At 40.0% G+C, this 17,108-nt stretch overlaps 1 protein-coding gene across 1 annotated transcript in view; it reads left to right on the forward strand.

The window, feature by feature from the left end:
- The first annotated feature begins 4,653 nt into the window (after positions 1 to 4,653).
- LOC121951212 (rap guanine nucleotide exchange factor 4-like) overlaps positions 4,654 to 17,108 on the forward strand; it is a 29,006-nt gene continuing 16,551 nt past the window's right edge. Inside the window, exons 1-4 of the mRNA XM_042497463.1 lie at positions 4,654 to 4,749; positions 8,943 to 9,085; positions 10,923 to 11,011; positions 13,189 to 13,335. Coding sequence (XP_042353397.1) covers positions 4,682 to 4,749; positions 8,943 to 9,085; positions 10,923 to 11,011; positions 13,189 to 13,335 — 447 coding nt within the window. The 5' untranslated portion in view covers positions 4,654 to 4,681. The remainder of the gene's footprint in view (positions 4,750 to 8,942; positions 9,086 to 10,922; positions 11,012 to 13,188; positions 13,336 to 17,108) is intronic.

Below are 17,108 nucleotides of genomic sequence, written 5' to 3' on the forward strand. Positions count from 1 at the left end.
AAGGCAAGCGTAAGCATCCTCACACACAAACATACACACAGAGGCAACAGGTACACACATTCACACATTTTAATTCACCTGATGCCGTGCAACTAATGATGTCAGCATGCAGGATGAAGGGAGGTAAAGAGGGTCTAAGTTAGAGGAGTTTGAGATGCAATAGGAACCCCCCCCCCCCCCCCCCCCCCCCCCCCCCCCCCCCCCCCCCATGTCTCATTTTTCATTTTACAAGCAGCCCCTGTCCTCCTCGTATTTGACCTGCCACGCTTTTTAAGAGCCGGCATCGAAACACAGAAAATCCCGTAATTCCTTCCTCTGTTCTCCCTCTCCCTATTTTCACATAGCGTATACCTGCGACATAAATTGTGGTTTTAGGCAGTGCTGGATGCTCAAAATCTCCCTGCTCCTTCTCATCTGCCCTCCCTCTCTCTGTCACTCCCTTTCTCTCTTTGCAGCGGTGGCTGCGGCCATCCTGGTGACAAGCTGCATCTCTGCTGCTGCCGCGGCTGCTCTGTCGTCACTTGGTTTGAAACAAAACAAGATAAAATAAAACTGCTTTGTTTCTGTAAATATACCATTTCACACATGCATCCTTCAAGGCCACAGCAGTCGCGTCTGCACTCATCTTTATTTAGGCACATAAACAACTCTGTGTACAGAAACAGTGTTCACATTTAGCTTGTTTATATTTGCCTCATAGGAATGAATCAATACTGACAATGCTCTGATTTGGCTCCTTTGTCATTCCAAGATTTTGGACTTGCCAAATACTGTTATAATAATAATAATGATGGTAATAATGATAATGATGATGATGATGGTGATAACAATATCAATAATCTTTATTTGTATAGCACCTTTCATACAAGAAATTCAGCCTAATGTGTGTTTTACAACAAGGACGACATAATACCTTCATGTAAAAATAAGATAAGAGCAGGATACGTAGAATTAATCTTCACACTGATAAAACCCACTTGATAATACTAGTTAAAGTGAGATAAAAATAAAGATAAAAATAGAATGCACTGGATACATAACAAAAGATGGAAAATAAAACCCATTGAGATAATACTAATAAAAATAGAGCTAATAATAAACAATAGTAAATAATAAATAAATAAAATAAATAGTTTTCTCAGGAATGTGTAAAAATTGTCATGTAGTTATGGGTCATGTTTCGGTATATATTGTGATAGGACACCACATATTTCAAATAGTTAAGGCCTTTTCTTGGTCTTCATTGTGGAATAGCGTTAGCTGGTTAGATTGTCCTTGTCCTGTTGGTCATCTATCAGTCGTTCCAACACTTCATCTAAGTGAAAAGGCCGGCTTCAAGCAAAAATTGAGCATCATCCCGTCTCCACAGCTTCTCGCTCGCTGCTGTGGTCCTGTCAATGCATCGAACCTTTAAACAACTCTTACAAAGCGTTGCATAAATAAGCAGCCCATCAAATTCTCAGAGTCAAGACAGGCTGTCTTCAGTTTTTGTTAGATCACTTTGCTACTTCCTGACCCAGTTCTCCCTTACTTGCATGAAGTTATAAATGTCTATATTTTATACCCCTCCCCTTTCCTCATGTTGCATACCAATTTTGTGCTGCCTGCTATCCCACATTGCCTTGGAAGGTGACTCACATCCGGTTGAAATTGAACAGGATCAGAGATTTCCTTGCTCTGCATAGCTCTCATTGTGGATACACTGCTCAGATTTTTCTTTTTTTTCATGTTCTGCAACTTAGTTGAACTTTGACCCTAAATATGCAGCATTTTCAAGGATCCCTGGAGTTTTGTGATAATACTCTTTGGTCCTACCAGGATGTCAGAGAAGGTTATTTGAAATGTCAGTCCAGTTTTCTCTTTGCTGAAGCTTCATTACCTACCTTAAAACTCCATCCCAAGTCTTATGCTATTGCAGTGGAGGTCCCTTGAATCCAAGAAATTTTGTGGATAAAAAAAGCTGCTCCAAAACTGTCCAGGCAATCTTCTGGTCTTTCTCAGCTGTTCTACCTGTCTGCACTGTTGATGAGCTTAAAAGAACATCGTAATAATAAAAGAAGAACCTTCAATCTTCAATTCCAGATCTTCAGAAAACTGTCCCAGGATCCCGTTGCAACTGCCATACCATCATCAGTAACTCCCAGGCAGCTAACGCGGTTGTCATGTCCGGCCAACACACCAGCCCGGTCAGCTTTTAGTGTGTCCCACACGTTACAGTTGAAGTCATCATATCCCGCCAGAAGGAGACGGCCACTCTTTGAACCAAACATCTCTCCCTAAGTTTAGCTTACCCTGACTTTAGCATTCTGACCTGATGTGATGACATTGTCAAGTCTGATTGGCGAAATTACGGCAATTGAAACAGCAGATTTTAAATATTTTTATTTTCATATATTTTCTTAAGCACCTCATCATATGCTGTTCAAAATTCAAAACAAATGCTCAGATAGCCCATTAGTTATAATTACTATTCACAGACAGTGTTGTCCCACCCCTTCGTCAACCTGGGGTGCTGCAGCATCCACAACAGCTGCCTTCTTGGACCAGTGGATATAATGGATGTATAAAGAGAACTGGATACAGAGATGTAGGCGGGGCCCTATCTTTGCTATTAAAGTTGCTTAGTGACGCATGTTGATATTGCCTACCTCAAATTTGATTGACTCTAACCAACTGCAGACCTAATCTGTGCTTCTAAGCGATATATGTCCCACCATATAGTAGGCTACTACTACAATATGTTAATATTCTAATCTTAATTTTATTTGTTACAATAGTCAATCATTTTTCAAAACATTGTTATGCACTGTATGTCATGCTGTTGTTAATGACTCCTCCAGCTGCCTTTAAAAAGCCCATATAGGCATAGGCGGACTTTACCATAAGGCGAAACAGGCATTTGCATGGAGCCTTAGGCCCCATAAAATGCCCTCCCTTTCTTTTTTCTCATTTATTTATTTATTTTTTTAAAAATCCCTTCGCAAAAATAGCATCGGAATGGCAAATTCATCAATAACTTATGTCTTGTTGGAGTCTGTCAGCCCCCCCTTCAGCCGGCACTACATGGACTATTCCATGATGCGCATCACCGTACTGCGCAGCGCTTATGCGGAAATGATTCCAGCGCGCTGAGAATCAATTCATGTTTACTCAGCGGGGACAGAGAGACAGAGAGACAGAGAGACTAGTCGGGATAAACCATGAAGCGAAGCTAAGAGGGCGGCTCACAGAAAAAGAAGAAGAGGGAGAAAAAGCCGGAGTTTTTAACAAACCTGCTAAAAGTATCTACCTTTTTCACAGCAGTGCCGGCGGGAGCGTCTCTTAAAAGACCCGGAGCAGACAGCCGCGCCGCCCTGCTCATAGTAACGTTAGAAAAATGAAAGATGTGATAGCAACATTTGCTGAAGCCAAGGCTCGAAACGTCAAGTTTTAGATGCCAAAACGGAGAGAGAGAAAGAGATGACACGACACAGGCTCTAATCCCACCCCAGAGTTTTTATGCGTTGTATTAACGCACACTGGATTTTTTTACAATGCAAACTGTAGGTTAATTTATTTATTTAGACTGAAGTAATTTGCACTTTAACTCCAAGTTCTGCACAACCATACATTTTATTCTTCCTAAATTGCACCAAGACACCAAATCAAAATCCTTATGAATGTGAATATGTTTAATATAATAATAATAATAAAACCTGATTCTGAAAACACACAGAGGAGAGATGAAGACAGAGAGATGTAGGAGATATGAAGACAAGCACAGAGGAGAGATGAAGACCGATGTAGGAGATATGAAGACAGATGTAGGAGATATGAAGACAGTCACAGAGTAGAGATGAAGACAAAGATGTTGGAGATATGATGACAAGCAAAGAAAAGAGATGACGACAGAGATGGGGGATATAAAGACAAACACGGAGAGAGAGGAGAGATTGAGACAAAACAGAGAGGAGAGATGAAGACAGGAGATGTAGGAGATGTGAAGACAAGCACAGAGAAGAGATGAAGACAGAGATAGGGGATATAAAGACAAGCACAAGAGAGAGGAGAGATTGAGACAAAACAGAGAGGAGAGATGAAGACAGGAGATGTAGGAGATATGAAGACAAGCACAGAGGAGATATGAAGACAGAGAGGTGTAGGACATATGAAGAGAAGCACAGAGTAGAGATGAAGATAGAGTTGTAGGAGATATGAAGACAAGCTTACAAGATAGGAGAGACTGAGACAAAAGCACAGAGAGAGAGAGAGGGGAAGAGATCAGTCAGTCAGTACATTGCATGTCTCCATAACTGATCTCTTATTGTCTTGTGTGGTATCCTCACTTTGTAGTTGTCACAAGATAAAGTAAAACGCACGATCAACCTGCTGCCATCCTCTGGAAAACCAAAGTAAATGATGACATGTTTAACAATACATTAGACCAATGGATACGGGCCCCCCCAAATGACTGCTGGCCTTGAGCCCCCAAATGGTTAAGTTCGCCACTGCATATAGGCGGACTGCCTGCATGCCATGATGAAGCCAGCAGCAGCAGCAGCAGCAGCAGTTGTGTGAGGCAGCTCGATGCAGAGGGGCGGGGAGGGGGCGCAGCCGGAGCTCACATTCATTAACGACCACCGACAACCGGGAAGCCTCCTCCGGTAGCATCACCGCGTTCACCGACACACCACCGGGGAAGATGGTCGCGGTGCAGACGTCCCCTAATTCGTCTCCGTCGGCGGAGTGGATCTGCTGTCTGGATAAAAGGTGGGCGAATTTCACTCCACGCGACATTTGCACGCCGCGCATCCACACACAGCAACGATTGTGTTTTCTCTCTTTCATTCATCCGCGTCAACGTGATCAACCGGCGATCGCTGCGTGTGCAGTGTGTGTGCAATAAAATGATACGCCTTTTTTTTTTTTAGCGTACTGTAGGTTACTGACATTTTCAGTGAATATATGTCCCTAATGTAGTGATCGTAAAGGCTGCAGTGTGTGACAATGTACACCCTCTTATTTAAAAAAAAGATCCTGTTTTTGTATCTGCACGGTCAAAAAGGCGTTGGTGGCTTCGAGGTTCACTTGTATGTCTGCACTGCATGGGCTGTGATAGATGGCTGATGGTTTATGTCTAGTTGCTTAAATCAAATAGACATATTTTTTTGAAATGCTACCATGGCTTGTGTGTTGGTGATTTCCTCAAAATAAGGAATTAGACTCAGAGCAGTGCATTGTTTTTTTTTTATGCCATTTATGCCACAATGCTGCATGTAAGGCTGTATTTGTCTAACTTAACAGGTTTGAAAAACTGTCAATATACAGAACAGTCAATTTACAGATTTATTAACAATCCAGAAGCGTTTTAGAAAACCTTTTTTCTGTATCTGTTCAGTTAACATTAAAGGTTCCATGCTGCATGGGTACTGTGCCAAAAATGCAAAGTATCCAAGGGAGAGGGCTTGAATAAATAAAGACGATGAAAGGGCAGGTATACACGAATTACTGTAGATGATGCTCCTCATACCTAAAACAAACAATGATACATATTACACACACCCCACAGCTCACACCCACACACACTGTAAGCTATACACCTCACTATGACACATCCTCATGTTACTATTGGCAACCTGAAGCTACCATCTTGTCTCATCCACACCTGTAATTATACCAGATGCATGATCTAAATATAATGCTGTAATTTGTCATTGATTAAAGTCATTTAGCATAGGGCTGCAATTATTGGTTATTTTAATATTTGATTAATCTTCTGATTATTTCTTGAATGATTGATTCATTTTTTGGTGTGTAAAATATCATAAAATTGTGAAAAATGTCTGTCCATAGTTTTCTAGAGCCGAAGGTGATGTCCTCACAGTGCATGTTCTGTGTGACCAAAAGTCAAAAACCCAAAGATATTCAATTTGCTACAGTAAAAGACTTGTAAAAACCACTATATAGTCACATTTGAGACTCTGGAACCACTCATTCTCTGGTATTTTGCTTTAAAATGAATTTAAGTCTCTTTTTTTTGCCAATCTATTTTCTGTTGATTGACGTATTGATCAATTGTCCAACTGTTTCCGTGTTAGTTGGGTGTAATTTGTTGTTGAATGTGTACAATTGGGTAACATATGACATAAAATCATTACTGCACTAAAATGTTCACAATAGCTGTCCAATCTGGTGTCACGGGATAAAAAACAACACACTATAGTACTGAATTTTTTTACATTAAATGCAGCAGATATGCAGCAGTAGATGGGTATCAGTGGGGGCAGCCATGGTTGTAAGATTAGACTGGACAGGATCTTATTGTTGAGCACTCAGTGCTCCTCAGCTATGCACCTCCTCATTCAATCAATATCCATCAGTGTGCGTGTTTGAGAGCTTTCATCTGGACTAACTGTTGATGTGAGCAAGTTGGGGGGGGGGGGTGGAGGAAAGACAAGAGGGTAAGATACGACTGTCCCTAATATATCTGGCCAGAGACATTTATTGCCGGTGAGTGTGAAGCATGTGAGATTAGATCAGATTTGTTTTGCCCCAGGCAGGTTATAGATGGTCCAGTCATCACACACATATAGCACTGGTCCAGATGCCAGCTGAGGTTTAATGTTCCTGTGCTGCAGGAAAACAGAAGCAGACAACACCGTGCCCAGTTCACATGCTTTCAGATTACATGACAAACAATAAGTCTCAGACAAAAGGAATTTTCAAGGAAAAAAAGTCTCCCGTTGTCTAAAACATAGGCTGCATTATGTAGGATAATTTGCAAATATGACACTGCTAGATGAGTAATTTGATGAGTCATTTTTAAATAATGCATTGTAACCTGAGCTGTGCTTATGCTGATTAAATAGTCAGTGTTTTAACGGGATGTCAGGTTGTAAGTGGTGATACAGATGGGTGTTGAAAGAGCTGCATATGAACATACAATGCAAGGGTATCTCTGCTACAGTGACGTGTTAATCTGCCACCTCAGGAAATCTTGTTTGTGTCGAGACTATCTGACATTTTGCTTGGCCGCCACAAATCAACCTATGATTTATTTGTCTGGAAACAGTGAATTTTCCAGATGGATGTTTCCATAAACAATCTGCAGAACCTTCTGGTGTCTCTTGATTTTCTCTTCAGTGTGCCGGTCGATTTGTAAATCCTGCATGCTTGTGTGTGGCCATTATTTGTGGTTGAAAGCTGAGATTTCTGCTGACATGAAGGGTGAGGGGTGGAGGCTGAGGAAGGGAGAAGCCAAGGAGGAGAGACAGGAGGGAGAGTAAGACAAGGTGAACAGCTCTCAGGTCACATCCGTCTCACACCAACAGAGGAGGCAGATTCCTCTGGACAGGCAGGGAGAAAGCATGTACGGGACAATGACAAAGAGAAAAGGACAAGGATTCACTGAGGGGATTATAACTGACGGATATTAACAGTTTCATTGTCGACAGATAGGTGAAGGGTGATGCTGGTATTGCCCATTCATCCCTGAAGAGTTAACCTCCTTGTCTCTCCCAATTGCAGTGCGTGGGAGTCCACCTGTCTAAACCACTAACCCAGCCTACACTGGTATATGACGCTGTGTCGGAGCACCGAGGGCCAATACGCAGGCAGTAGGAGGATGATGGGAGGATGAGTCAGAGACAAAAAAAAGGGATGAAAAGACAGAGAGAAAGAAAAGACCCATCTGTAATGGCCCTGAGCTCGTGGCAGATGTTGTGGGACTGGAAGATGTGATGTGCAGTGCAGCCCTTTGGGCTAAGTCTGTGTTTATCTGGGAGAACCGTCCCAGCTACGAAGGACAATCTACTCCTGCTGGGGGACACAAATATATGTGTGTTTATCTCTGTATGTACATGTGCGTGTGGGTAAAAGGGGAGTCATCGCTGCCTGTGAGCTTGCAAAGCCGAAATAAAGGGATAATAATGGGAGGATGGTGAGTGCGGGTGTGTTAGTGGTGCGACTTAATGGATAGAGGGAGGTGCTAGTAATGGAGAAGAGAAAATGGGCAGCTTAAAGAAGAAAGAGGGTCATTTGTTCGTTTCCATCCTGTGTTCTGGAGAGAAACAAGGGAAGTCTTGAGAGAGGAGAAAAATGGATGAGACTAGAAAAATGTTTAGTGGAGGCACACAAAGAGGAGAGAGCTGGGAGTGCGGGAAGAGGAAGGAGCTGAAGGAGGAGAGGGTATAGACAGCCTCTCATCTGTGAAGGAAGAAGCCCACAGTGCATTAGCTATTCTGTATGAACACACACACGTGCAAGGATGAGTCACTAGCAAATGAAAATAAGTGAATGAATAGGGCTAACTGCAGTGTGTGTAACTCTGAAACGTTTTGGCTCTGTGGTTTTTGCCCGCCACATCGCAGAACAGAATGTTTAAGCTCTCAGATCCAACTTCTGTGTGTCTTCTTGTGTCTGCGCACTCGTGGAGACGTCCAATAATGACATGCTGCCGTGTGTGTGTGTGTGTTCAGATTTAAGCGTATTAGAAATAGCAGCAGTACAAATGAGATCTTACATCAACACCCTGTGGGGGGTCTAAGCTGAGCGAAGTAACGCCTGCGGCTCTACGCTGTTATCGCTAAGACACCAGGCCGAGACAATGAAGTGGTGTGTGCACACACAACATAGATAACGTTAAAACAGCAGAGCTTGCTTTTATCTTAAAGGACAATATCAAACATTTTTTCATGTTTTAGTCCATTAACTGCTGATTGCGAATATTTAACAGTAGTGTTAACCGCTCTCCAAAGCATACTGTGGGTTTCTGATGTATTGCTTACACTCTACACAGCAGTGGACTCACTTAGGATAAATAATCCATCACAGTGAACAAGTTACAACATTTAGTTAATCATTTTGTTTAAAATAGTTTAGCAGTTAGTGGGTCAAATCATGAGAATCCACTGACATGGTTTAATATCTAATGTTGGATCTAACAATGGCTCTTCTCTGCACAGGCCCTCAGAGCGTTCGGGAGAGGATGTGGATATTATTCTGACCAGACTGAGAGAGGTCAAAGCTTTCCATAGGTTCCCACCTCCACTCTTACTGCAGATCTGTGCCTGTGCCTTCTATGAATGCCTGGAGAAAGGCATCACATGTATGTACACACACACACACACACACACACACACACACACACACACACACACACACACACACACACACCTCCAAACATAATAATACAGTTGGATTATAAAATAGTACGGTTGTGCTTTTGTGTACAATAGATGCTTCAGACTCAGAATAGCTCTCCATAGTTAAGCATCAATATACAGTTTGTCATTTTAAGACAGTCATGCTGCAGAAGATCCCTTTGCTTTATCTTAAAGGGACAGTTCGCCCCAGAGTCAAAAATACGATTTATGTTTGTTTGTTATTTGTTGGTTTGAGCACCAAAAGCTTAATATAATCTAGTTCAGTTATATTAGAGAGAAGGCAGACATCACTATGGAAAATATCTCTAGTGTTCAGCAGCTCACACCAAAACAATCTAGATTGATAAGTAGCACTACAGGGAAGAGGCAAAATATGTATTTTTGATTTAGGGGTTAACTGTCCCTTTAAGACTTAAGCGTTATGCATTAGATTGTTGTGGTGGACATGCCTCTCTGCTTACAAATTACACCAGCCTTTTTTAAAACAAGCAAATAAACAAACACATTTTGTAATTATGAATGAAAGCGCATTTGACCACTGTCCTGACAAAGCCTCTATGTGGCTGCAACTAATGATTATAGCATTATTGTTCAATTTACAAATATTTGTCTTGTCTGTAAAATGTTACAAAATTGTCTTTAAAGAGATTTTCATTTAGATATTCACACCCATAAAACCGAGAAAAGCTGCAAGTCCTCACATTTGAGAAGCCTCATAAATGACCTATAACACTGCTTTTCTCGATGAACTCACCTTTGCACCTATTGTTTCTGTTTTTTTATTAAAACTTAGAACAGGCATTTCCTTTTCTTTTTAAGCATATATAATAAAAAACTTTTCACCATTTGGGAAAAGAGTTGTTTATTTTCTTACAAAGTAAGTACATAAGGTCTAAAGCCTTTGCTAACATACTGGTGGATTATCCAGCATACAGATATTTAGCATCTTTTTGAATTTGTATCAAAGTAACACAAGAACGATTTGGAAAAGATTTTCTCCATTTTGGAGAAGAAACTTTCTGTGTTAAGATATTCAACTAAAAAATGCAACTAAATTAAAAAAAACAAACAAGCATTTTAAATGTGCCATCTTCTGAAGTAGGGATTGACAATAACTATGATATTAAAAAAACAAAATATTGATATCATTTTAATACTACGCATATGATAATATTGTGTAAATAATCCAGCACTTTGTGTCTTTTCTTTCTTGCTTTGTCTCCCTCTTCAACTCCCTGCACTTGAATTTTGGGTGTAATTCATTTACCCAAAAATATAAAAAAACAAAATTCATGATGAATTTGATTGATAGGATTTTCAGTATCATTTTTGTTATTATTATTGTTGTTTTTTTTCCAGATTTTCTACAAATTTCACAGTAATGTTATTGTGAATTCTTTTCTCCACGCTAATTGTGTAGTTAAAAACTTGATATCATGCCAGCACTATGACATGTAGCAAAACCAATGTAAAAGTCTGAGTGTAAGCCATAGATAAATACATCAAAATCATGAATCCACATAGACTATTACTTACTTTTGAGGTGGATTATCAGGGGTTTGTAGTAAAATTTAAATTAAATGTAAAGTGTGTTTATGTACAACAGATTTGTTGTATTTTATTCTTAATTTTTACCGTGACATTGAAATGGGTATTGAGAATAATGGAATTTTACTGGTATTGGTGTTGATTACTGAATGACTGTTATCATGACATGCCGACAGTCGTCTGTTTTTTCATCAGCACTCTTTAGTTGTTAACGTATTTTATTATCTGTAGTGTTTCGACAGGGAGACATAGGCACCAGCTGGTACGCTGTCCTGTCTGGCTCTCTGGATGTTAAAGTGTCAGAAACTGCCAACCACCAGGTAAGATCAAGTTCAGGAATCAGATTAGAGCGTCATACATAAAATCTTGCTTAGTTTCACTTGTGCTGCTGTGTAACTGTACCTTCTGTGTTTCCTGTAAATCCTTTGAATCACAAATGAGCGAATTGAGTCTTGAATCTTGGACACTACGGGGGGTGAAATCTGAAATTTCCTGCTGCCGGTGTAAGAGAGCTAGATCTGTACGACTCTCCTCAGTGCTGATATTGTTCCAGTGCATTAGCTCATGTCTCCCTGCTTAAATATGCCAGAGCAAAGCTGCCACGGCACAGAAAACAACTCTACCGAGACTTGCGCCTTCAGCTACATGTTATACCCTTCATGCCAGAGTGTGGAAATAGGGTTATGGTGTACATACACAGTCGAGGAGAAGAGTGACGTTTTTGTAAAGAGAGAGAAAGAGAGGATTTGTTGCCTGTTAAAGAAGGAGATAAGAAGCCCCTCCATTGTGAAACGTCCTTTTCATGTATGTAGCCCTAAAGTGCCATTGGTGGCCTAGTTTCTGTGGCTATATTGGAAATGTCAGTTAGGACAGCTGAAAAGGTTTCCATAGCATGCTGAATATTTGTCTAAATCAGTGGAGAGTGTGTGTGTGTGTGTGTGTGTGTGTTCGTTCACTGGCCTCCAGTCTGTCCAATTATATACAGCACCCAGAGGTATTTTCTTTACAGGAGACTCCATTTACCAGTTCCTCATATTTGAATTTATTTGCATTATTTATCATATATTAATTTATCTGCTCCTCATGTCTGTCCATTTTATGAAGCAAACATTTTGATATATTCTTTTGCTACTGCTGTGTCTGGGCCTGCAGCGATTGGTCAATCGACAGAAAATGAATCTGCAAATATTGTGATACTTTTTTTGTCTTTTTTTTTTAAAGAGAGAATTTAAACATGCTCTTGCTTAAGCTTCCAAAGTGTGAACAGATCCTGCTTTTCCTTGTCTTACCGTGATACTGAGTTTAGTATTTGTGGATTTTCGACTATTGATTGGACAAAACAAGGTGTTTATCATCATCTTGGGCGCCGTTGTCAGTTGTGTGGGGTATTTTAAAAGTTTTCTGATGTTATGTGGATCAAACGATTAATCAAAATTATGAAAATAATAGTTGGTTAAAGCCCCAGCGGTGTCATAGTTGAGATATTCAGCCACAAGTACCCCAGTGGAAAGACTCATTTAATCTTTTTTTAAACGGTAACGTTGGTATTTTTCAACAATGACCCTGTTTTCCCATGTTTTTGTGTTTCAGTGACTGATGGGAACAACAATTTTTTAAATTGGTCCAGTATAGAGAGAGAGCCCTGCAGCCAGCAGCTGTGAAACAGGCTGCAATGCTACCACTGGGGGCAATTATGCACAATGAAATTACATCGACTGAAAGTGCTTGTTTTAGTGACTGACAGGCTCAGATTGTTATTTTTAAGTGTTAGACAACAATTTGGGAAGAAATAGACCTTTTTGTTAAAGAGTAAGATAGTTTTTGTTTAACCAGAAGCAGCCCCTAATCACGATTACCAAACCCACTAAATTCAATTTGAATAAACAGCGATTTTTTGGTTATAACTCACAGTTAATTCAGACTCTACAGAAACAAACTAAAACTCACAAAAGCCTTTCTGGGTTGTCTTTCCACTGTTTCAACAATTGCCAATTCTGATTTGAATGAAATAAACCTGTAATTTAACCAGTTAGATGCCAAGATATGCCGACTTTATACGCGCTAAAATTATTCTTTTTTTAAATGGAGTCATGTGGGTTTGCCAGTTGCGATTTTGAGGTCGTATCTAGTTGAACAATAAGAATCCTGCTCTTTAACAAAAAAGTCACCCTCTGTAGGGATCCTGTCCATAATGTTGTCGGACACTTACAATCTAAGCCGGTTGGTGGTAAAAACAAGCTCTTTAAGTGAATGTAATTTGACGGTACATAATTGCCCTTGCATGTTACATTGCAGCCTGTTTCTGTGCTGTTTTTCGCAGCATTCTCAGTACTGGACCACATTCAAAAAAAGCTGTCTCCATTAGTCACTTAGACACAGAAACTTGGGAAAATGGGCTCTAAGTAGAAAAATACCAAAGTTATCCTTGAAATTGATTCCTGCAAAGTCATTCTCTAACAAGCAGTGTTTTAAACAAATATTTTGTGTTTGTGTGCAGGATGCAGTTACTATCTGTACACTGGGGATCGGGACAGCGTTTGGGGAGTCCATCCTGGACAACACACCACGCCACGCTACCATTGTCAGCAGAGAGACCAGCGAGCTGCTCCGCATCGAACAGAGGGAATTCAAGAGCCTCTGGGAGGTGAGAGACAAACTGTATGAGCTACTGTGCCGTATGTAGCTGTGAGTGAGAGCTGGAACTGCATGATTCAGCATGAACTCTGTCCTGGTAGCGTACCTAAAGCTTTCCATCTTTCCTTTTGATACTACAGTACACTTTTCAGACAACCTTCCTCTGTAATTGTGCCTTTAACCACAAGAGGGCTGTCCACCATAATGGTGCCTTCTGTTCCACCTATTAGATGCATGCCTCAGGTGACACACCACAATAAACTGATAAAGGCATAACGAGAGGGAGAGGGAGGAGTGTGTATGTTTGATACATGCCGTGTGTGCCTGTATGCGGTACTGGATGTTTTGTTTTCAAGGCTTGCTGGCTTAGTGCATTATACACTTACAGTACGAGAAAGGATGGGTCAACAACAATATACAGTCAGTGTTATATGTTTACGGCAGGCAGTGTGTGGGGAATCTAAAATTGATAAGTGCAGAGATCCCTTGGCTTCTTTTTTATTGTCTGACTCTGATGCACATTGCATCCAAAATACTCATACTTGCACCGCCATAAATATTACAGCTGTGTGCTTAGGTTTCCTCTTGGGCTCAGGTACTTAAAACTCGATATCAACACATTTTGATTGTGTTACAACGGTAAAGTGAAGGTACCCTAAGGCGCGCAGAGCTGAGTAATTGTCATTAAGGTTGTGAAAACAGCAGACATTTTTGACAGGTCACTGCAAGAAAAGCACAGGTGGAATTAATTCACATTAACAGCTCATTTTTTTGTTAATTAACATCATTACTGCTTTTCCTGCTATGAGAAGTCAGATAAAGAATGTGAATAAAACATACATATATGTCAATAAATGGATGACAAAGATCTGTATTCATGAGAAGATGACATAAAGAGATTGCTGACATTAGTGGAATTAACTGGCAGCACATATGAAGCAAATGAAATTACAACAGTGCAGACAGACACTGCAGCAAGTCACCTTTTTTGTACTCTAACATTAAAAGGTCATACAATGGGAGCTTTACAATAGATAAGAGTATTGATATTCCTGGCTAATAGTGGTATGCTGCAGATATAATTTCCATCAATAAGATGCATCATACCTAAGGGGGAAATAAAGCCAATAATAGTGTAGTATTGAATGACTGAGATGACTCCTGTCCACAATATAATACCTCCCAGTCAGCAGATATATATTGGATATTGCAAACAGACACTATATCATACAAATTGGGAGATTGAGCCTCTGTGACATGGCTTTGGCCTGGGTGATGGTATCTTGTTTGAGAGTCGGCATTGTAGTAGTTGCCTCTCTGTGGGCCTCCTTGCTGAGGTTAGCCTCTCCATTCACTGGGTCCCTCTTACAGAGAAGGTGCTGTGTTGTTTGGTCAGGCAGGCTCTTATTTTGTGCTGTCATATCCAAAAGATCCTGTTTTCTTTGAGATTTTAAGTTAATTTAGTCTTTGGTTTTAGTTTTTTTCCTTTCATACATTGCTTGTCATATGCTTATAACTGTCATGGGACATTTTATTTCTACTTTTAAGTAGGCTTTTTGCTTGTTTTAGTTCACATTAAGTGTCTTGCTCAAGGTTGTTTCACCATACCAAAATCCGACCTTGAACTTAGCTGAAGGACACTCATTCACCCTAAGCACGCCACTGACTTCAAATGAAGCTGGCTGGACTTACCACACAGATTTTTACACAACAGAGTCTGCCAAAAAGCTGCATAAAGCCTTTTTTGGCTTCAGAGGGAGCTGTGTGAAGTCTGAAAAAAAAATCCCAAAGTGATGTCAATTGAGTCAGCATCAGTTAGGGCTACAAGTTTGAGAAAGAAATTAAATCAGGGTGTGGATAAAGAAAGAAGTAAGTTCACCAGACCTCTGTAGCCTGCTCCTTAGCTATGCATGAAGATAGCGCCTCAAGGCTACATTAGTTGCTACAAGCATCAGAGCTGTGCAGTATATTGATATCGTGATGTGAGACTAGATGTCATCTTAGATTTTGAATATTGTAATATCATAACTTCTGGTTTTCCTGGTTTTAAAGGCTGCAGTATAGTTAAGTGATGGGATTATCTGAATTTACCAGACTGTTCTAGCTGTTCTATTATTTGCCTTTAACTGCTTAATCATAATTTTTACATTACTGATAATTTTGATTAAAATATATCATTGTGTAAATGTTTTGTGAAAGCACCAATAGCCAACCCAACAACATCATTGCAGTCGCAATATCAGGGAATTTGTTAAAAAATATAGTGATTTTTGATTTTTTTTTCCCTATCACCCAGCCCTAACTAGCGTAACATGCTGAAATCTATGACCCAACTGTCAGTGGTGGTGTTGCATTGTGGGTAATGTAAGCACCACGTTTTGACAAGGAAGAGGAATGCATTAATCAAAAAACAATATATCTTCTTTTTCTTTCTTTTTTAAAACAGTCTATCATGAGTCTGCAGGTATTATCGGAGTGCAATGTAAAATCAGCACTCGTTGAAGTGTAGGCTTTTATTTCTACTAGCTAATGTGATGCAGGACTTGGCAAGGTACTGGAAACATAAAAAAGTCTAAACTTTATATTTCAGCACACAAATATCTTTACAGTGTAGCTTTTGGTTGATCAGACCTATGTCAGAGCATAAGCTGATATAGCTCTAAGTGTTAGCTAATGTGAAACATTACAGTGATGAAGTTAAGTATGTGAGGATAAACAGGACGAATATCCAGGCAGCCCAAAATGTTGAATGTGGAAAACAAGGAGGAATTTTATAAAAAGCCTTTATATTAGTGGCTATTAAAAAAGCCATCATGTTTCAGTCACTGCTGGTCTTCATTAGGGCATTAAAAACATGTTGTTTCCCGTTTTCACTGAGCACCCAACACAAATTTTTTGACCCACGTTTAGTTTTACTGAGCAACCAGTTGCCAAAGCATATGAGGCTTTAGTTACTGCTCCAATTAGTAACAGCAGACAGATATCCACTAAGCTTTTTCAGTGTATTAAATATTGATTGAACCATGCAGCATTTTTTGGTCCTGAAAATGTGGGTTTCTTGTAGCTGACGTTGCTCATGGGTTATACATGGGTTAACATTTTTCAGAGCTCACAGTTAAGTGATGGTGTCAAAAGATGTGAAAGGCATAACAGCAACCGTTTTGTTTTGAATCAAAAATTGATATGACTGTGGGCCATGTTTCCCTGTTGACAAACCCTTTGTGTAAAATATTGCTCTAAAAATGAATGCTGCTTTGATGGCTTTTCTGTTCCCGGTGTCAGCATAAAACAGATTTATCTGTTCACTGTTTAGATTTATTTTAAAAAATGACCCTCTCTGTGTTGTTATTACTAGACTAATAGAAATTGGGTTTACTAAAATGTGATGTCTCCACTTTATGACTCAGGAGGATGTAAAAGGGTGATGGGACAATAATTGGTTATTAAAGCATGTGTGCCATCTTATTATTGGGCTTGTTGTGTGTTTGTTTGTCAGCTAAGTGCACTCAGGCTCCTTATCTGCTGTCTATTTTAGGACAGTAGACATGGAGCAGAAAACATAGCCTGAGGTTGTCCTGTTTTAAATCTCATTCAGCTCATAGTAAAAGGATCTTTGTGTGTGTGTGTGTGTGTGTGTGTGTGTGTGTGTGCGCATGGACTAATTTGTTTGCATGTGCTTGAGTGTGACGAGGACTAGAAAGCAAAATGATGAATGCAATCATGTGTTTGATGAAAAGATGAAAAAAGCACAGCTCCATAATTCTAATGCCAAGTGAAAGTGGG

Source organism: Plectropomus leopardus, chromosome 12 (assembly GCF_008729295.1).
Source record: "Plectropomus leopardus isolate mb chromosome 12, YSFRI_Pleo_2.0, whole genome shotgun sequence".
NCBI lineage: Eukaryota > Metazoa > Chordata > Actinopteri > Perciformes > Serranidae > Plectropomus > Plectropomus leopardus.